At 45.9% G+C, this 23,119-nt stretch overlaps 1 protein-coding gene across 1 annotated transcript in view; it reads right to left on the bottom strand.

Moving 5' to 3' along the window:
- Positions 1 to 11,881: 11,881 nt before the first annotated feature.
- The window catches only part of LOC135057181 (zinc finger protein 850-like), a 129,310-nt gene continuing 118,072 nt past the window's right edge, over positions 11,882 to 23,119 (bottom strand). The window contains exon 8 of the mRNA XM_063963079.1: positions 11,882 to 16,096. Coding sequence (XP_063819149.1) covers positions 14,272 to 16,096 — 1,825 coding nt within the window. The 3' untranslated portion in view covers positions 11,882 to 14,271. The remainder of the gene's footprint in view (positions 16,097 to 23,119) is intronic.

Genomic DNA, 23,119 nt, shown 5'->3' with positions numbered 1-23,119 from the left:
GGTGGGGGCACGTCTTCGACTCTTCAGCCAGGTCTGGGTTCAGTCAGATTTGGATCCTTGGGCGGTCGAAATTGTAACCCAAGGCTACAAACGAGTTCGAAGAGGTGCCTCCTCACCGATTTTTCAAATCGGCTTTGCCAGCTTCTCCCTCAGATAGGGAAATAGTTTCAGCTGCCATACAAAAGCTGTGTCAACAGCAAGTGATTATCAAGGTTCCCATAATGCAACAGGGGAAGGGGTTTTACTCAACCCTATTTGTGGTCCCGAAGCCGGATGGCTCGGTCAGACCGATTCTGAATCTAAAATCCCTGAACCTATATTTGAAAAGGTTCAAATTCAAGATGGAATCTCTCCGGGCAGTGATCTCCAGCCTGGAAGGGGGGGATTTTATGGTGTCACTAGACATAAAGGATGCATACCTTCATGTCCCCATATATCCGCCTCATCAGGCGTACCTGAGATTCGCTGTACAGGATTGTCATTACCAGTTTCAGACGTTGCCGTTTGGGCTTTCCACGGCTCCGAGAATTTTCACCAAGGTAATGGCGGAAATGATGGTGCTCCTGCGCAAGCCAGGCGTCACAATTATCCCATACTTGGACGATCTCCTGATAAAGGCAAGATCGAGAGATCAGTTACTGAAAAGCGTGTCTCTCTCCCTGAGAGTACTACAACAACACGGCTGGATTCTAAATCTACCAAAGTCGCAGTTGGTTCCGACAACTCGGCTGTCATTTTTGGGCATGGTTCTGGACACGGAAAAAATTAGATTTTAAACCTACCGGTAAATCTTTTTCTCCTAGTCCGTAGAGGATGCTGGGGACTCCGTAAGGACCATGGGGTATAGACGGGCTCCGCAGGAGACATGGGCACTATAAAGAACTTTTAGCATCGGTGTGCACTGGCTCCTCCCTCTATGCCCCTCCTCCAGACCTCAGTTAGAGAACTGTGCCCAGAGGACACTGATGAAGCCGCTGAAAATGGACCCTGAGGCGGAGAAACGCGGTTGTGAGGGACAACAACAGGCGTTGTGAGTTAGGAGAATATCTTTCACCCATTGCAATATCGGGTGTGTGGCTCACAACTTCCATTTACCGGCCGGTGAACTGTTTCATCCATACCCCAGTGCACAGGGGAATGAGTTGCCTTAAAGTTTTGGCTACCCTTTGAAATATATGCTGCTAGCTTGTGCAGTCATAAAGGATAAAATCTATGCTGAGTGCTTTGGCTAAATGTGCTCTAATCCTGGATCAATGCAAGATGTGGGGTAACCTATTTTACTAACTTTGCTTCTATTCTTCAGTAATTGGGCTGCCAGTCTTTGCAGCCTTACAGGAAATTATTCATATTATTTCTGCTTAATCCATTTGGGCTGAAAGAACTTTGTGTGGCTATATAACAATACTAACTCCGCTATATATCCCTCAAATAGGGATGATTGGAAGGCTGCTTAGTTAAAAAGAATGTATGCTTGCTTACAGGTGCCTACTAATCCATTGTGCTAATTACCTGGACTTTTAACTCAGTGCTCTCCATCTTTTGCACTTTATACTATAATTCTGGACATTCCTCCTTATTATACTGTTAGGGCATTTCTGTGCATGCTTTATTATTAGTACAATATTAATGCAAGTATTGATATATGATATAATATCAATTTGAGTGGAAGCCTTTTTAGGATAGATTTATAATCAGTTGATATATATATTTTATGTTTAAATTTGAATTATATTAATCAGTATTTTAGAAGTGTGATACTGGCCGGTATCTTTATGTTTGTATTTGTATTTTTGTGAATATCTTTATATATATAAAAAAGTTAAAACCAAAGTCGGAAGCGCTGTCTCATTTTGTTTGCATATTCTCTTTGGAGGGGTTGGGATCATCCCTCAGAGTTCAGCTGCATTCACTTTGGTGAGTGACAGCGCCAGGTGCAAATCCATATTTCTGTGCCCAGAGGAGATGGACAATACGAGGAAAGGATTTTGTTAATCTAAGGGCAAGATTCATACCAGCCCACACCAATCATACCATATAACCTGGAATATACGCAACCAGTTAACAGTATGAACAACAAACAGTATCAGTCAAAGACCGATTCCAACTCTAACATAACCCTTATGTAAGCAACAAGTATATACAAGTCTTGCAGATTTAGACCGCACTGGGACGGGCGCCCAGCATTCTCTACGGACTAGGAGAAAAAGATTTACCGGTAGGTTTAAAATCTTATTTTCTCTTACGTCCTAGAAGATGCTGGGGACTCCGTAAGGACCATGGGGTTTATACCAAAGCTCCCAATCGGGCGGGAGTGTGTGGATGACTCTGCAGCACCGACTGAGCAAATGCGAGGTCCTCATCAGCCAGGGTATCAAACTTGTAGAATTTTGCAAAAGTGTTTGAACCCGACCAAGTAGCTGCTCGGCAAAGCTGTAATACCTTGACAAAGCTGTTGATACAGTGAAACGCATTGGTTTGCAGAGGCCTCCACTACAACCTCCATCTATATCCTGGAACACGCCTAGAAGTCCATCTATGCTTTAAATGGGGAACTTGTTGGTGTCCGAGAGAAGAGTACAAGACCATGCTTTCAATAGGACTACACCTGTCCAAAATCAAGCTTTGAAGGTCCTCCATCTTACTCCATACGGACTAAATATCTCCACAAGTGCTATATACACCCCCTGGACTGTGGCATCTTTTTCCAAGGATTCTATACAGGAGACTGTGTTTGGCCTCTAAATGTGGTAATATACTCAACAAATTGCTGTGCCATGTTTGCCCTATTTTATATATATTTTTAATCAGTTATATATATATATATATATATATATACTTTTTTGTTGCAACTATATGTAAATTTTTAACAAATAAAAGGCTATATTGTCTATATCCAGTTCACAGCGCTGTATATCCTTTCCTACAACTGTAATGCCGAGACGCCTCGGGCTGCCGCCCAAGAAGAGCCCTCCTTCCTAGTGGAATGGGCCTTTACTGAATTAGGTAACGGCAATCCTGCCGTAGAATGAGCCTGCTGAATCGTGTTACAGATCCAGCGAGCAATAGTCTGCTTAGAAGCAGAAGCGCCAACCTTGTTGGCTGCATACAGGACAAACAGAGCCTGTTTTCCTAACCCTAACCGTCCTGGCTACATAAATCTTTAAGGCCCTGACCACATCCAGGGACTTGGAGTCTTCCTAGTCCCCCGTAGCCACAGGCACCACAATAGGTTGGTTCATATGAAATTAAGAAACCACCTTAGGTAAAAATTGAGGACGAGTCCTCAACTCAGCTCTATCCACATGGAAAATCAAATAGGGGCTCTTGTGGGACAAGGCCGCCAATTCGGACACCCGCCTTGCCGATGCCAAGGCCAATAACATGACCACCTTCCACGTGAGAAATTTTAATTAAACCGTTTGAAGAGGCTCAAACCAGTGAGATTTCAGGAAACTTAACACCATGTTAAGGTCCCACGGTGCCACTGGGGGCACAAAGGGGGGCTGAATGTGCAGCACTCCCTTCACAAAAGTCTGGACTTCTGGGAGAGAAGCCAATTCCCTCTGAAAGAATATAGATAGGCTCCATTAAGGTACAGATTTCGGCCCTAACTTCAGGCCCATATCCACTCCTGTCTGTAGAAAGTGGAGAAACCGGCCCAGATGGAAATCTTCCGTAGGAGCATTCTTGGCTTCACACCAAGATACATACTTACTCCAGATACGGTGATAATGCTTCGCCGTCACCTCCTTTCTAGCCTTTATCAGAGTAAGGGTGACTTCCTCCGGAATACCTTTCCTGAGAGGAAGAGGCCACGGATCTTCTGTGAGCATTTCCTGAAGATCTGAGTACCAGGCCCTTCGAGGCCAATCTGGAACAATGAGTATTGTCTGTACTCTTTTTTTGTCTTATGATCCTCAAAATTTTTGTGATGAGAGGAAGAGGAGGGAACACATAGACCGACTGAAAAACCCATGGTGTCACCAGGGCGTCTACTGCTACTGCCTGAGGGTCCCGGGACCTGGCACAATACCTCCGAAGCTTCTTGTTGAGGCATGACGCCATCATGTCTATTTGAGGAATTCCCCAGAGACTTGTTATCTCTGCAAAAACTTCTTGATGAAGTCCCCACTTTCCTGGATGGAGATCGTGTCTGCTGAGGAAGTCTGCTTCCCAGTTGTCCACTCCCGGAATGAAGACAGCTGACAGAACGCTTACGTGATTTTCCGCCCAGCGAAGAATCCTGGTGGCTTCCGCCATCGCGACTCTGCTCCTTGTCCCGCCTTGGCGGTTTACATGAGCCACGGCTGTGACATTGTCTGATTGAATCAGAACTGGTAGGTCGCGAAGAAGATTCTCCGCTTGTCGTAGGCCGTTGTATATGGCCCTCAATTCCAGTATGTTGATGTGTAGACAAGCCTCCGGGCTTGACCATAGTCCCTGAAAATTTCTTCCTTGTGTGACTGCTCCCCATCCTCGGAGGCTCGCGTCCGTGGTCACCAGAACCCAGTCCTGAATGCCGAACCTGCGCCCCTGTAGAAGGTGAGCACCCTGCAGCCACCATAGGAGAGACACCCTGGCCCTGGGGGACAGTGTTATTTTCTGATGTATTTGTAGATGGAACCCGGACCACTTGTCCAGAAGGTCCCACTGAAAAGTCCTCGCATGAAACCTGCCGAAGGGGATGGCCTCGTAGGCTTCCACCATTTTTCCCAGAACTCGAGTGCATTGATGAACTGACACTCTTTTTGGCTTTAGCAGGTCTCTGACCATGTTCTGGAGGTCCTGGGTTTTTTCCCATGGGAGAAAAACCTTCTTTTGTTCCGTGTCCAGAATCATGCCTAGGAATGATAGTCGAGTCGTTGGAACCAATTGTGACTTTGGCAGATTGAGAATCCAACCGTGCTGTTGGAGCACTCTCAGGGAGAGCGACACGCTCTTCAGCAATTGATCTCTCGATCTCGACTTTATCAGGAGATCGTCCAAGTATGGGATAATTGTGACTCCTTGTTTGCGCAGGAGCACCATCATTTCCACCATCACCTTGGTGAAAATCCTCGGGGCCGTGGAAAGCCCAAACGGCAACATCTGAAACTGGTAATGACAGTGCTGTACAGCGAATCTCAGGTACTCCTGATGAGAGGGATATATGGGGACATGAAGGTAAGCATCCTTTATGTCTAGTGACACCATAAAATCCCAAGATTCCATCTTGAATTTGAACTTTTTCAAGTACAGGTTTAGGGATTTTAGATTTAAAATGGGTCTGACCGAACCATCCGGCTTCGGGACCACAAACAGGGTTGAATAATACCCTTTTCCCTGTTGGACCAGGGGAACTTTGACAACCACTTTCTGTTGACACAGCTTTTGAATTGCAGCTAACACTACTTCCCTCTCTGGGGGTGAAGCTGGTAAGGCCGACTTGAAAAATCGGCGAGGGGGCACCTCTTCGAATTCCAGCTTGTAGCCTTGGGAAACAATTTCCATCGCCCAAGGATCCACGTCTGAAAGACCCCAGATCTGGCTGAAAAGTCGAAGGCGTGCCCCCACTGGTGCGGACTCCCTTAGGGGAGCCCCAGCGTCATGCGGTGGATTTTGTAGAAGCCGGGGAGGACTTCTGCTTCTGGGAACTAGCCGAAGCAGGTGTTCTTTTTCCTCTACCCTTACCTCTGGCAAGGAAGGAGGAACCCCGACCTCTTCTGGACTTCTGCGACCGAAAGGACTGCATATGATACTGTGGAGTTTTCTTTTGCTGTTGGGGAACAAAAGGTAAAAAGGTAGATTTACCCGCGGTAGCTGTGGAAACCAGGTCCGCGAGCCCCTCCCCAAACACTTCACCCTTGTAAGGTAAAACCTCCATATGCTTTTTTGAGTCCGCATCACCCGTCCATTAGAGGGTCCATAGAGCTCGTCTCGCAGAAATAGCCATGGCATTGGCTCTGGAAACCAGCAGTCCAACGTCTCTTTGAGCGTCCCTCATATATAAGACTGCGTCCTTAATATGGGCTAAAGTTAATAAAATGGTATCCCTGTCTAGGGTATCAAGGTCAGCTGACAAGGTATCTGTCCATGCTGCCACTGCGCTACATACCCATGCCGACGCTATTGCCGGTCTAAGCAAAGCACCTGTATGCGCATAAATAGACTTTAAAGTAGTCTCCTGCCTGCGGTCAGCAGGATCCTTGAGGGCTGCCGTGTCCGGAGACGGTAGCGCCACCTTCTTGGACAGGCGTGTTAAAGCCTTGTCCACCCTGGGAGAGGATTCCCAACGTACCATGTCCTGTGTAGGGAAAGGATACGCCATAAGAACCGTTTTGGGAATCTGCAGTTTCTTATATGGAGTTTCCCAAGCTTTTTCAAATAACTCGTTAAGCTCATGAGATGGGGGAAAGGTTACCTCAGGTTTCTTTTCCTTAAACAGGTGTACCCTCGTGTCGGGGACAGAGGGGTCATCAGTGATATGCAAAATATCTTTTATTGCAATAATCATACACTGAATACTTTTTGCCACCCTTGGGTGTAATCTTGCATCATCGTAGTCGACACTGGAGTCAGACTCTGTGTCGGTACCCGTATCTACTATTTGGGATAAGGGACGTTTTTGAAACTCAGAAGGGCCCTGTGACTCGGTCCAATCCATGGATTGACTCCCTGTTTTCTCCCTGGACTTTGCTTTGTCCAGTCTCTTATGTAAATGAGGCCACACTTGCATTTAACATATGCCACATGTCCATCCACTCATGAGTCGGCATTGCCGACGGAGAAACACCACTCATCTGCTCCACCTCCTCCTAAGACGAGCCTTCCGCTTCAGACATGCCGACATGCACGTGCCGACACCCCCACACACACCGGGATATAACTATAAGGGGACAATTCCCCAACAAGGCCCTTTGGAGAGACAGAGAGAGAGTATGCCAGCACACACCCAGCGCCAACTGACACTGGAATAATACCAGATAGCGCTTTTATATATATATCTCAATGTTATACACTCACTGCGCCAATAATTGTGCCCCCCTCTTTTCCAGCCCTCTGTCACAGAGGTCAGCAGGGGAGAGTCCGGGGAGCCAGCTTCTGTGGAGAAAATGGCGCTGTTAGTGCTGAGGGATCAAGCTCCGCCCCCACCAGCGGCGGGCTTCGGTCCCGCTGCAATATTCAAAAAATGGCGGGGGATCTATGTATTTACCGCCTCCGCAGCCTAATATGCCCATAAATGACAGTCCAGAGGTTTATTGCTGCCCAGGGTGCCCCCCCCCCCTGCACCCATCAGTGCCTGTTCTGTGTGTGTAATGTGTGGGAGCAATGGCGCGCAGCGGTACCTCAGTGAAGATCTGAAGTCTTCTGCCGCCTTGAAGTCTTCTTTTCTTCTTATACTCACCGGCTTCTATCTTCCGGCTCTGCAAGGAGGACGGCGGCGTGGCTCCGGGACGAACGGCAGGGTGAGACCTGCGCTCCGAATCCCTCTGGAGCTAATGGTGTCCAGTAGCCTAAGAAGCAGAGCCTATCAGTTAAGTAGGTCTGCTTCTCTCTCCTCAGTCCCACGATGCAGGGAGCCTGTTGCCAGCAGTGCTCCCTGAACATAAAAAACCTAACAAAATTCTTTAATCAGAGAAACTCAGGAGAGCTCCCCTGTAATGCACCCTATCTCCTCTGGGCACAAAATCTTACTGAGGTCTGGAGGAGGGGCATAGAGGGAGGAGCCAGTGCACACCCATATTAAAAGTTCTTTATAGTGCCCATGTCTCCTGCGGAGCCCGTCTATACCCCATGGTCCTTACGGAGTCCCCAGCATCCTCTAGGACGTAAAAGAAAAAGAGGGTTTCTTCTCCCTACGGAAAAGGCCCAGGAACTCCAGAACATGGTCAGGGACCTGCTAAAACCAAAAAGAGTGTAAGTTCATCAATGCACTCGAGTATTGGGAAAGATGGTGGCGGCCTACGAGGCCATTCCGTTCGGCAGGTTCCATGCGAGAACTTTTCAGTGGGATCTTCTGGACAAGTGGTCAGGGTCCCATCTACAAATACATCAGAGAATAAGCCTGTCCCCCAGGGCCAGGGTCTCTCTCCTGTGGTGGCTCCAGAGTGCTCACCTTCTAGAGGGTCGCAGGTTCGGCATTCAAGACTGGGTTCTGGTGACCACGGACGCGAGCCTCCGAGGATGGGGAGCAGTAACACAAGGAAGACATTTCTGGGAATATGGTCAAGCCAGGAGGCTTGTCTACACATCAATGTGCTGGAATTAAGGGCCATATACAACGGCCTACAACAAGCAGAGAATCTTCTTCGCAACCTACCCGTGCTGATTCAGTCAGACAACGTCACAGCCGTGGCGCATGTAAAACGCCAGGGCAGGACAAGGAGCAGAGCAGCAATAGCAGAAGCCACCAGGATTCTTCGCTGGGCGGAAAATCATGTAAGCGCTCTGTCAGCAATCTTCATTCCGGGAGTAGACAACTGGGAAGCAGACTTCCTCAGCAGACACGATCTCCATCCAGGAGATTGGGGACTTCATCAAGAGGTCTTTGCAGAGGTAACGAGTCGTTGGGGACTTCCTCAAATAGACATAATGGCGTCACACCTCAACAAAAAGCTTTGGACGTATTGTTCCAGGTCGAGGGACCCTCAGGCAGTGGCGGTGGATGCCCTAGTGACACCGTGGGTGTTTCAGTCGGTCTATGTGTTCCCTCCACTTCCACTCATCTCAAAAATATTGAGAATCATAAGACGAACAAGAGTGCAGACAATACTCATTGTCCCAGATTGGCCTCGAAGGGCCTGGTATTCAGATCTTCAGGAAATGCTCACAGAAGATCCGTGGCCTCTTCCTCCCAGGGAGGACCTGTTGCAACAGGGGCCCTGTGTGTTCCAAGACTTACCGCGGTTCCGTTTTTGACGGCATGGCGGTTGAACACCAAATCCTAGCTAGGAAAGGTATTCCGGGGGAAGTCATCCCTACTCTGATCAAAGCTAGGAAGGAAGTAACGGCGAAGCATTATCACCGTATCTGGAGAAAATATGTATCTTGGTGTGAAGCCAAGAATGCTCCTACAGAAGATTTTCAGCTGGGTCGTTTTCTCCACTTTCTACAGACAGGAGTGGATATGGGCCTAAAGTTAGGCTCCATTAAGGTGCAGATTTCGGCCTTATCTATATTCTTTCAGAAGGAATTGGCTTCTCTCCCAGAAGTCGACTTTTGTAAAGGGAGTGCTGTACATCCAGCTTCCTTTTGTGCCCCCAGTGGCACCGTGGGACCTTAACGTGGTGTTACAGTTCCTTAAATCACACTGGTTTGAACCTCTTTAAACGGTTGAATTAAAATTTCTCACTTGGAAAGTAGTCCTGTTGTTGGCCTTGGCATCTGCGAGGCGGGTGTCCGAATTGGCGTCTTTGTCTCACAAGAGCCCCCATCTGATTTTCCATGTGGATCGGGCGGAGTTGAGAACTCGCCCTCAGTTTCTACCTAAGGTGGTTTCGTCGTTTCATATGAACCAACCTATTGTGGTGCCTGTGGCTACGGGTGACTTGGAGGATTCCAAGTCCCTTGATGTGGTCAGGGCCTTAAAAATGTATGTAGCCAGGACGGCTAGGGTTAGGAAAACAGGCTCTGTTTGTCCTGTATGCAGCCAACAAGGTTGGCGCTTCTGCTTCTAAGCAGACTATTGCTCGCTGGATCTGTAACACGATTCAGCAAGCTCATTCTACGGCTGGATTGCCGTTACCAAATTCGGTAAAGGCCCATTCCACTAGGAAGGTGGGCTCTTCTTGGGCGGCTGCCCGAGGCGTCTCGGCATTACAGCTTTATCGAGCAGCTACGTGGTCGGGTTCAAACACTTTTGCAAAATTCTACAAGTTTGATACCCTGGCTGATGAGGACCTCATGTTTGCTCAATCGGTGCTGCAGAGTCATCCACACTCTCCCACCCGGTCTGGAGCTTTGGTATAATCCCCATGGTCCTTACGGAGTCCCCAGCATCCTCTAGGACGTAAGAGAAAATAAGATTTTAAACCTACCGGTAAATCTTTTTCTCCTAGTCCGTAGAGGATGCTGGGCGCCCGTCCCAGTGCGGACTATTTCTGCAAGGCTTGTATATAGTTGTTGCTTACATAAGGGTTATGTTACAGTTGAGATCAGTATCTGACTGTTGCTGGTTTGTTCATGCTGTTAACTGGTTTAGTATATACCATGTTGTACGGTGTGTATGGTGTGGGCTGGTGTGTATCTCGCCCTTAGATTAACAAATATCCTTTCCTCGTACTGTCCGTCTCCTCTAGGCACAGTTCTATAACGGAGGTCTGGAAGAGGGGCATAGAGGGAGGAGCCAGTTCACACCCATATAAAGTCTTAGAGTGCCCATATCTCCTGTGGAGCCCGTCTATACCCCATGGTCCTTACGGAGTCCCCAGCATCCTCTACGGACTAGGAGAAAAAGATTTACCGGTAGGTTTAAAATCTTATTTTGTAATGACTGATAGATGGGCATTGTGGAATTTATTCTCCTCTGATTCTCCCACCCTACTGACCTATGGGAACAGGTTCCTTCTGGCAGGGCTGGCTGCAGCCGCTAAAAAATCTACTCTCTCAGTGGATAGCCATTGATATACCTACCCTTGTTCTCATGTTGCCTTGGATCACACACCTGTTCACCATGTGCTGTACAGAAATGACCATAGGCAGGGAACATAGGGCAAACGGATTTAAATCCAGTTGGCTTCCATAGTCAGATCAAGAATGCTATTAGGGCTGCTATAGAACCGACCTGTTGATATAACTTATCAACACTGTCTACAAATGTTCCCGGTGGAACTGGATTCTTTGGATAACCGAAGTTAAAAGAGACATAACCGACAATTCAAAATAAATGATCTTTAATTAATAACAAAGAATAATAATAATAATAATAATGAAATCCTTATCAGCCAATGTATGCTCAATTGAGTTGTTCAATCAGGTTATCCAGAGGTTCCTTCCTCCCAGATGATTATCAGAGCTTGACAAAAGCTAGACATGTAACGTTACTGGTACATAGTGCTGCTGTAGGTCAGACCAGGTATAGAGCCCAATTAAGATAACACCCTTCTCCGGCAGCTTCTCGTCCTATGTAGCTCACCAAAGCCATACCCAGGATACCATTTTACATATAAGGGCATAAACATGATCTAAACATTCTATTGGCTAAAGTATCTTTGAGCAGCTACTAAGACAAATTCAAAGCAGGTTCTCTCCCTTTTTGACGACTTCAATGCACTCCAAGCTAGCTATACCTTTAAACAGGTTTACTTCCATTTCAAACCATGTTTTGGCGTTTCTTGGCTGTATGTGTAGTACATTTATTATTATTGGATAATATTATTACTATTTCTACCACTGCTTTTATACTGTTTTAGTTTTTCCATTTCCATTTCTCCAATACAGATGTGTCCTCTTATGCTATTGCTGTGGCGCTGCCATCGCATACATCCACCTCCCGCAGCCAACAGCTTTCCATTCTCCTGCTAGATTTCGCCGACGAGACCTAGTACGGTAAACTACGGCTCCTGCTACCCATGCTAACCCCCACTGATTAACCCTCCCTCTTTAGGTCAGCGGGAGCATCGCTCCCCCCACTTCCTGCTGCTGCATAGATGCTTTTTCCTTTCTGTGTAGCTCCCACTACAGAACGTAATGCCAATACGCATCACGGGCAATGATTTAAGAAGATACATCTGTATGTCTGCTTCAATTGAATGTGCTACTGCTATTATGTTGGAACCTTTCAATAAATGATATAAAAAAAAAAACCTTGGGGTAAATTTACTAAGATGGAAGTTCTATTTAAGATGTGATGTTGCCTATAGCAACCAATCAGATTCCAAGTATTATGTTCTAGAAGGTGCTAGATAAATGAGAACTAGAATCTGATTGGTTGCTATGGGCAACATCCCATCTTAAAAAGAACTCCCATCTTAGTAAAATTACCCCCTTGTGTGATATTTATATAAGTATAATATCCTTAGCAAAACACAGGGGGCCTAATCTGCCCAGCTGGACCCCAATCAGAACTTTTACAACATTTTAGTTGCTATATTTTGAAGGCAACTTAAGATTTTATTTGTGATTTCTAATATATATTAACTTAATTACATATAAAACATGGGTGTGGTATGTTAGATAGACTAGGCTTATGTTGACAGTGTCTAGGTCAACCACTATTGGTCGACATGGTTTCTAAGTCGTCAGGGACTCTAGGTCGACATGAGTTTTGTTTTTAAACTGTGTCGTTTTCTTCGTAGAGTGACCAGGAACCCCAATTAGTGCACCGTGTCCCCTCGCATGGCTCGCGAGCTTCGGGCAGGGTGCCTCGCTGCGCTCCGCACAGGTTACTGTTCCCAATTGTAGTCCACGTGGATCGTAAAGTATGAAAAAGTAAAAAAAGAAAAAAAATGTGAACTCATGTCGACCTTTTGGCATGTCGACCTAGAGTCCCTGTCGACCTGGAAACCATGTCGACCTACTTACTGTCGACCTGGACATTGTCGACTTAGAGACCAGATCCCATAACACATTTCCCCCATTCAGAAATAGGGTCTCTCTCCTGTATGACTTGCCTGGGAATGTAGTTACTAATGCTGCTTTCACATCGCAAACCCTGCTTTTGAAACAGTTCTTTAAACGGTTCTTAAAACGGGTCTGAGCAGTTAAACCCCCTTCACATCGCATGTTGTAACTGGTATATTACTGTTTCATTACCGTTTTGGTACCTTTCACACTGAACCCGTTTCTCCCATAGAAAACAGTGGTTGTCATTTTAAATGGAATTTTCTGGCCCACACATTATTAATAATTATTAATTAATAATTTGGCTAGTCGTACGATGGAACCCAGCAGCTTCAAGCATCTTTACCATGTTTTTGTAGATTACTGCATCCTTCACTGTCCCAGTGATTTGTTTAGCAATTTATTCATCCCCTCTCATCCTAAGCAGCTCCCTAACCTCCTCATCACTCCAATTTGCCATTTTAAACTGTATTCTGTATAATAAAATGCTTCTTCACTCTCGTGTGTTTCCTCCAGCTTATTTCCTGCTTCTGCCTGGTGACATCACGCATGGAGACAGCCTATCACCTTCTGTGGTTTGGAAATACCGTTTCTGAGCCTTTCACATTGCACAATGAAACGGGTCTGAACTGTGTAGGACCCTGCTTTTTAACCGTTTTAAAATACCAGTAATCTGTAACCAGTAAATTTAAAGTGGCCCTTTCACACCACAGCTAGAACCGTTTTGGAAGGCTTAAAAACTGCAATTTACCGGGTTATAGCTGCGGTGTGAAAGGGGTATTAGGTGAAATTCAGAATGTCATCACTTCAGGTCTATATTAGGAACCTATGGCTATGTTTATAATAAGCTATGCTTAGATTGACGGTTAACAGTAACAATAGTACAGTCGATATTCTCACTGCATGAATAATGTTGACATGTTAACATGTCGACGTTGTAAATTACAGTATTTCAAATGTCAACATTGTGACCATCTCCAGAATGTCGGAATCTTGAATGTTCATGTGGTAAACCACACCCCTTGGCGAATTCCTAACAAGTTCTGAATTACATGTATAACCTTTCCCACAGTCAGCGCATGACGACGGCCATCCCTCTGTGCGACTGCTCTGACCTACACTAACATTTCACATTTCCCTGCACGGAATCTCAGATGTAGGAGAAGTTCTGATGGTCTCTCAAATGTCTGACTTCTCTGATATACTACAGGGTCTGCACTATAATGTACACTGAGGACCTGATTCAGGAGGTGCATGCTAAGTGTAAGCAATGCAGATATTTACGCAGTCGGCCGATGTTGGATATACTCTGCATGCATCCGTGTCGCACAGGACATGCATCCTGATGAAGAATGAATTTGGAGATAGCCATGTATTTCAGTGGGCATTCCTAGGAGGTAACAGCAGTCGCAATCACGTCATGGTCAGTGAATAAAGGTGCAGTTGCACGGTCATAGCCGACCGTGTTCACATGGAGATTCTGCACCTCCATAGGCTGGTGCAATCTCTGGTGGTGCGACTGATGCACAGCAATGTATTAGCATCGCAGCCGGTGGGCATCTCAGAAGACCATCCGCAGCAGCATTACCATAAAGACGTTTCTGCGTCAAAGACAGCTGAGGCTGCAACTGCGTCCACCTTTGAATCACAACCACTGTGGATGAATATGGGTGCACTCCATTGTGTACCTGCCACATTTCGAGCATTGGTGTGCTCGCTGCACTGTAGGACTTATCCCATGTGTATTATGCCTGGTCTTCCTGGTAAAACATTTCCCACATTCACAGCAGCAGTATGTTTTTTTTGTGTGTGACTTCTCTGATGCACACCAAGCTGTGAATTCCATGCAAACCGTTTGCCGCACACTGAGCAGGGGTATGGCTTCTCTCCGGTGTGGACTTTCTGATGTACAGCAAGATACGACTTAGCTCTAAAACATTTCCCACACTCAGAACAGGAGTAAGGCTTCACTCCGGAATGGACTTTCTGATGTACAATGAGATGAGACATGGCTGCAAAACATTTTCCACACTCAGAGCAGGAGTAGGGCCTCTCTCCCGTGTGGATTCTCTGATGTTTAATGAGTTCTGAATTCCATGTAAAACATTTCCCACACTCAGAGCAGGAGTAGGGTCTCTCTCCTGTGTGGATTCTCTGGTGCCTAATGAGTTCTGAATTACATGGAAAACATTTCCCGCACTCAGTGCAAGGAACGGATCTCTCTTGTGAGTGATATCTCTGATGCCTACGGAGACTGTCATTACTGGCGTAACATTTCCCACACTCAGAACAGGAGTACGGCCGCTCTCCTGTGTGATTCCTTTGATGCTCAACAAGAGCCTTGCTAGCTGTAAAACATTTCCCACATTCAGAGCAAGAATATGGTCTCTCTCCTGTGTGACTCCTCCAATGCTCATTGAACTTTGTTTTGCTGATAAAACTTTTCCCACACTCAGAGCAGGGAAATGGTTTCTCCCCTGTGTGGATTCTCTGATGTTGCACAAGATCCGAATTCTGCACAAAACATTTCCCACATTCAGAGCAGGGAAATGGCTTGTCCCCTGTGTGAATTCTCTGATGTTGCAGAAGATCCGAATTCTGCTTAAAAGACTTCCCACACTCGGAGCAGGGGTACGGGGTTTCCCCCGTGTGGATTCTTTGATGTACAACAAGATTTGAGTTATTGGTGAAAAGTTTCCCACACTCTGAGCAAGGATGCAGCCTCTCTCCTGTGTGTAATCTCTGATGTGTAAGAAGTCCTGTATGATGCATAAAACATTTCCCACATTCGGAGCAGGAATATGGTCTCTCTCCTGTGTGACTTCTCTGATGACTGAGTAGAAGAGATTTTTTGATAAAACATTTCCCACAGTCTGAGCAGGACCAGGATTTGTTTGTGATGCTGCTGCTTCCCCTCTTCCTCTGACGTTTGATGATGCCTTGTTTATCATTGATGGTAGATCCTGATTCTTCTTCAATATAACCAGTTATATATTGTGTATGACCTGTGGGTGTATTCACATCAGTTTGTGTGATGTCTCCTCTGTCACATGAGACAGGTTCCTCCTTAATATGAGTAGATGTATACTGTGTATGACCTGTGGGTGTATACATGTCAGTGTGTGTGAGGTTTCCTCCATCACATGAGACAGGTTCCTCCTTAATATGAGTAGATGTATACTGTGTATGACCTGTGGGTGTATAATTGTCAGTGTGTGTGAGGTCTCCTCCGTCGCATGAGACTGGTCCCTCCTTACTATGAGTAGATGTATACTGTGTATGACCTGTGGGTGTATACATGTCAGTGTGTGTGAGGTCTCCTCCATCATATGAGACAAGTTTCTCCTTAATATGAGTAGATGTATACTGTATATGACATGTGGGTGTATACATGTCAGTGTGTGTGAGGTCTCCTCTGTCACATGAGACAGGCTCCTCTTTAATATGTGTAGATGTATACTGTATAGGACATGTGGGTGTATACATGTCAGAGTGTGTGAGGTCTTCTCCGTCACATGAGACTGGTTCCTCCTTAATATCAGCAGATGATGTAGTTCTGTTGGAAAAAAATGTATAGTGGTTAGATTTATAAAATTTAATTTTTCCCTTCCCTACTATTCCTTTCCTATAATAGCATTACTTCTGGTGTCTCTCCCTATTTGTTATTATTGTGGATATAAAAGATTCCAATAAACCCAGGAATTTGATTGCAGGAAGGTCCCACAGAATTCAAATTTCACATTCTCTTTATTTACCAAGTCTCTACTGTTTATTAGCAAGTCCCAAGGCTCTAACACCATAGCAATTAACGGTGACTATGAAACACTTAGCAGATTATTATTATTACCAGTTATATATATTCCGCAGCGCTTTACAGAGAATAATTGTCCATTCACATCAGTCCCTGCCGCAGTGGATTTTACAATCTATATTCCCTATCACATGTACACACAGACACATTCACACTAGGGGTACTTTTTGTTGGGAGCCAATTAACCTACCAGTATATTTTTGGATTGTGGGAGGACACCGGAGTACCCGGAGGAAATCCACGCAAGCACAGGGAGAATATACCAACTCCACACAGTTAGGGTCATGGTGGGAATCGAACCCATGACCTCAGTGCTGTGAGGCAGTAATGCTAACCATTACACCATCCGTACTGCCCAATACATACATATATATTCTATGTATGTATATATATATATATATATATATATATATATATATATATATATATATATATACATATATATATATACATATATATATATATACATATATATATACAAAATAGAGAATTCAGCACTCACCATAGCAAGCTCACTTGTCCTCACAACATCAATAAATAAATAAATGATGGGGGTTTAGTTGGTGGATTGGCCAATGCACGGAAGCCTGCATACCGATTTTCAAGGTACCCCACCTTCATGCAGGTCCTACACTATCACAAAGCCTAAAGAATTAAAACCTGGCAACTGTATCACATATAATATAACTGCAAATATGCCCACTAGGTTTAATGTATGCCTGCCACATATCTAGTGGCTTTTAAAGGCATACTAGTCACCTGACACAGCCGATAAATTACTAAGAAGCAGCTGACACAGGTTTAGAACAATTAAGATTACACAGGGGTGCATGAAAAGGCCTGTGACCATGGTTAATAAGAGTTAACCAAAGATTAACCCCAAAATATACAAACAAATATAGAAAACCACAGCACTCGCCACCCCAGAAGCGGGGTGCAGTGTCTGCACTCACCACTCATAGGGTGGGGTGCATGCAGCCCATGGCCACCTACCCAAATACATACAAAATAGAGAATTCAGCACTCACCATAGCAAGCTCACTTGTCCTCACAACATCAATAAATAAATAAATGATGGGGGTTTAGTTGGTGGATTGGCCAATGCACGGAAGCCTGCATACCGATTTTCAAGGTACCCCACCTTCATGCAGGTCCTACACTATCACAAAGCCTAAAGAATTAAAACCTGGCAACTGTATCACATATAATATAACTGCAAATATGCCCACTAGGTTTAATGTATGCCTGCCACATATCTAGTGGCTTTTAAAGGCATACTAGTCACCTGACACAGCCGATAAATTACTAAGAAGCAGCTGACACAGGTTTAGAACAATTAAGATTACACAGGGGTGCATGAAAAGGCCTGTGACCATGGTTAATAAGAGTTAACCAAAGATTAACCCCAAAATATACAAACAAATATAGAAAACCACAGCACTCGCCACCCCAGAAGCGGGGTGCAGTGTCTGCACTCACCACTCATAGGGTGGGGTGCATGCAGCCCATGGCCACCTACCCAAATACATACAAAATAGAGAATTCAGCACTCACCATAGCAAGCTCACTTGTCCTCACAACATCAATAAATAAATAAATGATGGGGGTTTAGTTGGTGGATTGGCCAATGCACGGAAGCCTGCATACCGATTTTCAAGGTACCCCACCTTCATGCAGGTCCTACACTATCACAAAGCCTAAAGAATTAAAACCTGGCAACTGTATCACATATAATATAACTGCAAATATGCCCACTAGGTTTAATGTATGCCTGCCACATATCTAGTGGCTTTTAAAGGCATACTAGTCACCTGACACAGCCGATAAATTACTAAGAAGCAGCTGACACAGGTTTAGAACAATTAAGATTACACAGGGGTGCATGAAAAGGCCTGTGACCATGGTTAATAAGAGTTAACCAAAGATTAACCCCAAAATATACAAACAAATATAGAAAACCACAGCACTCGCCACCCCAGAAGCGGGGTGCAGTGTCTGCACTCACCACTCATAGGGTGGGGTGCATGCAGCCCATGGCCACCTACCCAAATACATACAAAATAGAGAATTCAGCACTCACCATAGCAAGCTCACTTGTCCTCACAACATCAATAAATAAATAAATGATGGGGGTTTAGTTGGTGGATTGGCCAATGCACGGAAGCCTGCATACCGATTTTCAAGGTACCCCACCTTCATGCAGGTCCTACACTATCACAAAGCCTAAAGAATTAAAACCTGGCAACTGTATCACATATAATATAACTGCAAATATGCCCACTAGGTTTAATGTATGCCTGCCACATATCTAGTGGCTTTTAAAGGCATACTAGTCACCTGACACAGCCGATAAATTACTAAGAAGCAGCTGACACAGGTTTAGAACAATTAAGATTACACAGGGGTGCATGAAAAGGCCTGTGACCATGGTTAATAAGAGTTAACCAAAGATTAACCCCAAAATATACAAACAAATATAGAAAACCACAGCACTCGCCACCCCAGAAGCGGGGTGCAGTGTCTGCACTCACCACTCATAGGGTGGGGTGCATGCAGCCCATGGCCACCTACCCAAATACATACAAAATAGAGAATTCAGCACTCACCATAGCAAGCTCACTTGTCCTCACAACATCAATAAATAAATAAATGATGGGGGTTTAGTTGGTGGATTGGCCAATGCACGGAAGCCTGCATACCGATTTTCAAGGTACCCCACCTTCATGCAGGTCCTACACTATCACAAAGCCTAAAGAATTAAAACCTGGCAACTGTATCACATATAATATAACTGCAAATATGCCCACTAGGTTTAATGTATGCCTGCCACATATCTAGTGGCTTTTAAAGGCATACTAGTCACCTGACACAGCCGATAAATTACTAAGAAGCAGCTGACACAGGTTTAGAACAATTAAGATTACACAGGGGTGCATGAAAAGGCCTGTGACCATGGTTAATAAGAGTTAACCAAAGATTAACCCCAAAATATACAAACAAATATAGAAAACCACAGCACTCGCCACCCCAGAAGCGGGGTGCAGTGTCTGCACTCACCACTCATAGGGTGGGGTGCATGCAGCCCATGGCCACCTACCCAAATACATACAAAATAGAGAATTCAGCACTCACCATAGCAAGCTCACTTGTCCTCACAACATCAATAAATAAATAAATGATGGGGGTACATATACATATATATATATATATATATATATATATATATATATATATATATACATATACATATACATATACATATACATATACATATATATATATACATATATATATATATATATATACATATATACACACACACACACACACACACACACACACACACACACTCTCACACAGAGCTAGGTCCATTTATATTTGGACACTGACAATTGTCATTTTATCTGTTTACCAAAACATTTTTAAGTTACAGTAACAACAATAGTAATAGTTTTAAAGTGCAGACTATCGGATTTAATTTGAGGGTATTTACATCCAAATGGGAGGAAGGGTTTAATAATTACACTGTATTATATGTAGCCCCCTCCTTTTCAAGGGACTGAAAGTAATTGGACAAATGACTCAAAAGCTGTTTCATGGGGTGGTATTCAGGAGACCAACGGTCACATGACCTCCCCCAACACCCCGCCCTCTCACTATCTCGATGGTTGGCACCCACTCATGGGTGTCCACGACACCCATAGAGCGGTAATAGATCCCATGGCGACCGCAGGCCACCACTGAGCCCGGCGTCGGTATGCTGACCGCCGGTCAGTCATACCACACCCGTTTCATGGACAGGTCTGGGCTATTCCTTTGTTATTGCTTGAGAAATTGAGCATCCAAAAGGAGTGGAGCTCTTGCTGCCTCCCATAAAGATTTAGCTAGGTTTTCACTGCAAAAATGAGTAGAATAATACAAAGAAGTCATTATAATACAGAATCTGTAGTATTAATATCTTCTTTGCATAATTCTAATTATCAGATCAAAATAGGACAGGTGAGGCTCTGCCTCCCCTGACTGCACGTCCCTGGTAGGAGGGAGACTGGAGGACAGCCTGGGTGGGTGCACACTATTTATCACCCAGTTACCCTGAATATAGCCCTGCTCATCTATCCCTTTCACAGGATTAACTGAGCCAGTGCTGTCGGATTTAGGGGGTCATTCCGAGTTGATCGTAGCTGTGCTAAATTTAGCACAGCTACGATCATTCACACTGACATGCGGGGGGACGCCCAGCACAGGGCTAGTCCGCCCCGCATGTCAGTGCCGGCCCCCCCCTTCCCCCGCAGAGGTACAAAGGCCGCTGCTGTCCGCCCCTCGTTCGGTTCGGCCCTGCCCGATTTGGCCAGACCACGCCCACTAAACGGCGGCCAAACGCCGTCGTTCCTCCACCCCTCCCGCCTCTGCCTGTCAATTAGGCAGAGGCGATCGCAGCCCTGCTACGGCCTTCGGCGGCGCACTACAGTGCATGCGCTGTAGGGACCCATTTGCTTGGCTGCGATAAAAAGCAGCGAGCGAACGGGTCAGAATGACCCCCTTAATCCGCTGCTGTAATGACTTAATCTCCTGCTGTGTTGTTCTCTCTGTATTGTATTGCAGCTGAGAACAATAGATGAAAGGCTTATGCTAATAAGCCTTGGTGCACCTAAACGCAGCAGAGAAGCCTAGATGAGCGAGGCTCCATCTGTACCATCACATATTTACCCCTGTTTTTAGTGCCTTACTCTTCCAGGACACCATACAGGGGGTGTAGATCTCGTGTGTCAGAGAGGACGATGGCACTTAGTGCCCAGGCATCAGTCCAGGCTGATGCCATCTACTCAGCGCCATCCCAGCATCTGTCCACGGCTCCCATAACAGAGGCCTGGCAGTGTAGCTACGGCAGCGGGTGAGGAACGAGGTCCCAGGGGAAGGTGACCAGGAAGCTCAGGTGGAACTGTGATAAGAATCCGCTGCCACCATTCCCTCCTACATGCATGTCAGCACCTGTGCACCGTATCCAGCAGTGCCAGTATGCCTTGCCATCTACTAAAATTGGTAATGACAGAGCTTGCTGGGACCTGTAGTCTGACAGAAAAAAAAATCTATTTTTGCTTTTACATTTATTTAATCTCCTATTTAAAAGCCTAGGTGTGTTGTGCTATTATTACTGGGCTGGTTTCTACTAGGAGCAGATTTTTTTTTTATGAGCCTGTTGCCTGTAAGTAGTAATGGCGGGCCTAGATCTGAAAGCACTGTGGCAGGGGGATCCCATGTTGTGTTTCTCCCAGCTACAGTGCCACCAGACCCTGACTGGTAAAGCCTAATACTGGTTGTGGAAAATCAGTTTAATCCAATACCACCCCAGGTACACAGCACTGGTGGTGGTTTCAATGTGGGGGGAGACACTTTATAGTTTTATTTTATAAAACGCACCGGAATGCCTGGAGATTACCCTCTGCATATCGCCAGCAGCCTGCAAATTGGCAATTATTACATCCAACAAAATCTTGTAGTATAATAATAATAATAATAACAACCAGAGGACGCTCCCCCTGTCTAATCATCGCAAGACACCAGAGGCTGCTGCTCCTCCTGTAAAATAATCACTAGACACCAGAGGCTGCTGCTCCTCCTGTATAATAATCATTAGACACCAGAGGCTGCTCCTCCTGTATAATAGTCACTAGACACCAGAGGCTGCTGCTCAGTGCCGTTTCTAGCGGCGGGCGAGCCGTGCAACCGCACGGGGCGCCCGCCGGGGCACTTTGCAGGTCCTTTTCCCCCTCCTCACCCTTCCCGAGTACTCCTGTTCGGAGGGCGGAGTTTCGCGAAATGACGCGATTGCGTCGTGACGTCACGACGCAATCGCGTCATTTCGCGAAACTCCGCCCCCCGAACAGGAGTACTGATGACAAGAGGAGGGGGAGCCAGCTGGAAGGAGGAGGCAGCCGGCGCGCGGGCCGAAGAGCGGGAAGAGCCTCTTCATACTGATTGTAAGTATTCTCTCCCCCCCCCCCCCCCCCCCCCCCCCCCCCCTCCCTCCCTCCCTCTCTCCCTCCCTCTCTCTCCCCCTACTTGACACTTGCCTGCTGTTACCGTACTGTGTAAAATTAGGACACTTGCCTGCAATACTGTGTAAAGTGGGGACACTTGCCTGCAATACTGTGTAAAGTGGGGACACTTGCCTGCAATACTGTGTAAAGTGGGGACACTTGCCTGCAATACTGTGTAAAATTGGGACACTTGCCTGCAATACTGTGCAAAAATGGGGACACTTGCCTGCAATACTGTGTAAAATGGGGACACTTGCCTGCAATACTGTGTAAAATGGGGACACTTGCCTGCAATACTGTGTAAAATGGGGACACTTGCCTGCAATACTGTGTAAAAATGGGGACACTTGCCTGCCGTACTGTGTAAAATGGGGACTCTTGGCTGCCGTACTGTGTAAAATGGGGACATGTGCCTGCTGTAATGTGTAAAATGGGGACATGTGCCTGCCGTACTGTGTAAAATGGGAACGCTTGCCTGCCGTGCTGTGTAAAATGGGGACATGTGCCTGCCGTGCTGTGTAAAATGGGGACATGTGCCTGCCGTGCTGTGTAAAATGGGGACATGTGCCTGCCGTACTGTGTAAAATGGGAACGCTTGCCTGCCGTGCTGTGTAAAATGGGGACATGTGCCTGCCGTGCTGTGTAAAATGGGGACATGTGCCTGCCGTAATGTGTAAAATGGGGACGCTTGCCTGCCGTACTGTGTAAAATGGGGACATGTGCCTGCCGT

Source organism: Pseudophryne corroboree, chromosome 3 (assembly GCF_028390025.1).
Source record: "Pseudophryne corroboree isolate aPseCor3 chromosome 3, aPseCor3.hap2, whole genome shotgun sequence".
Taxonomy (NCBI): Eukaryota; Metazoa; Chordata; class Amphibia; order Anura; family Myobatrachidae; genus Pseudophryne; species Pseudophryne corroboree.
The sequence above is the reverse complement of the archived record's forward strand: the minus strand, read 5'-3'. Positions and strand labels throughout refer to the sequence as shown.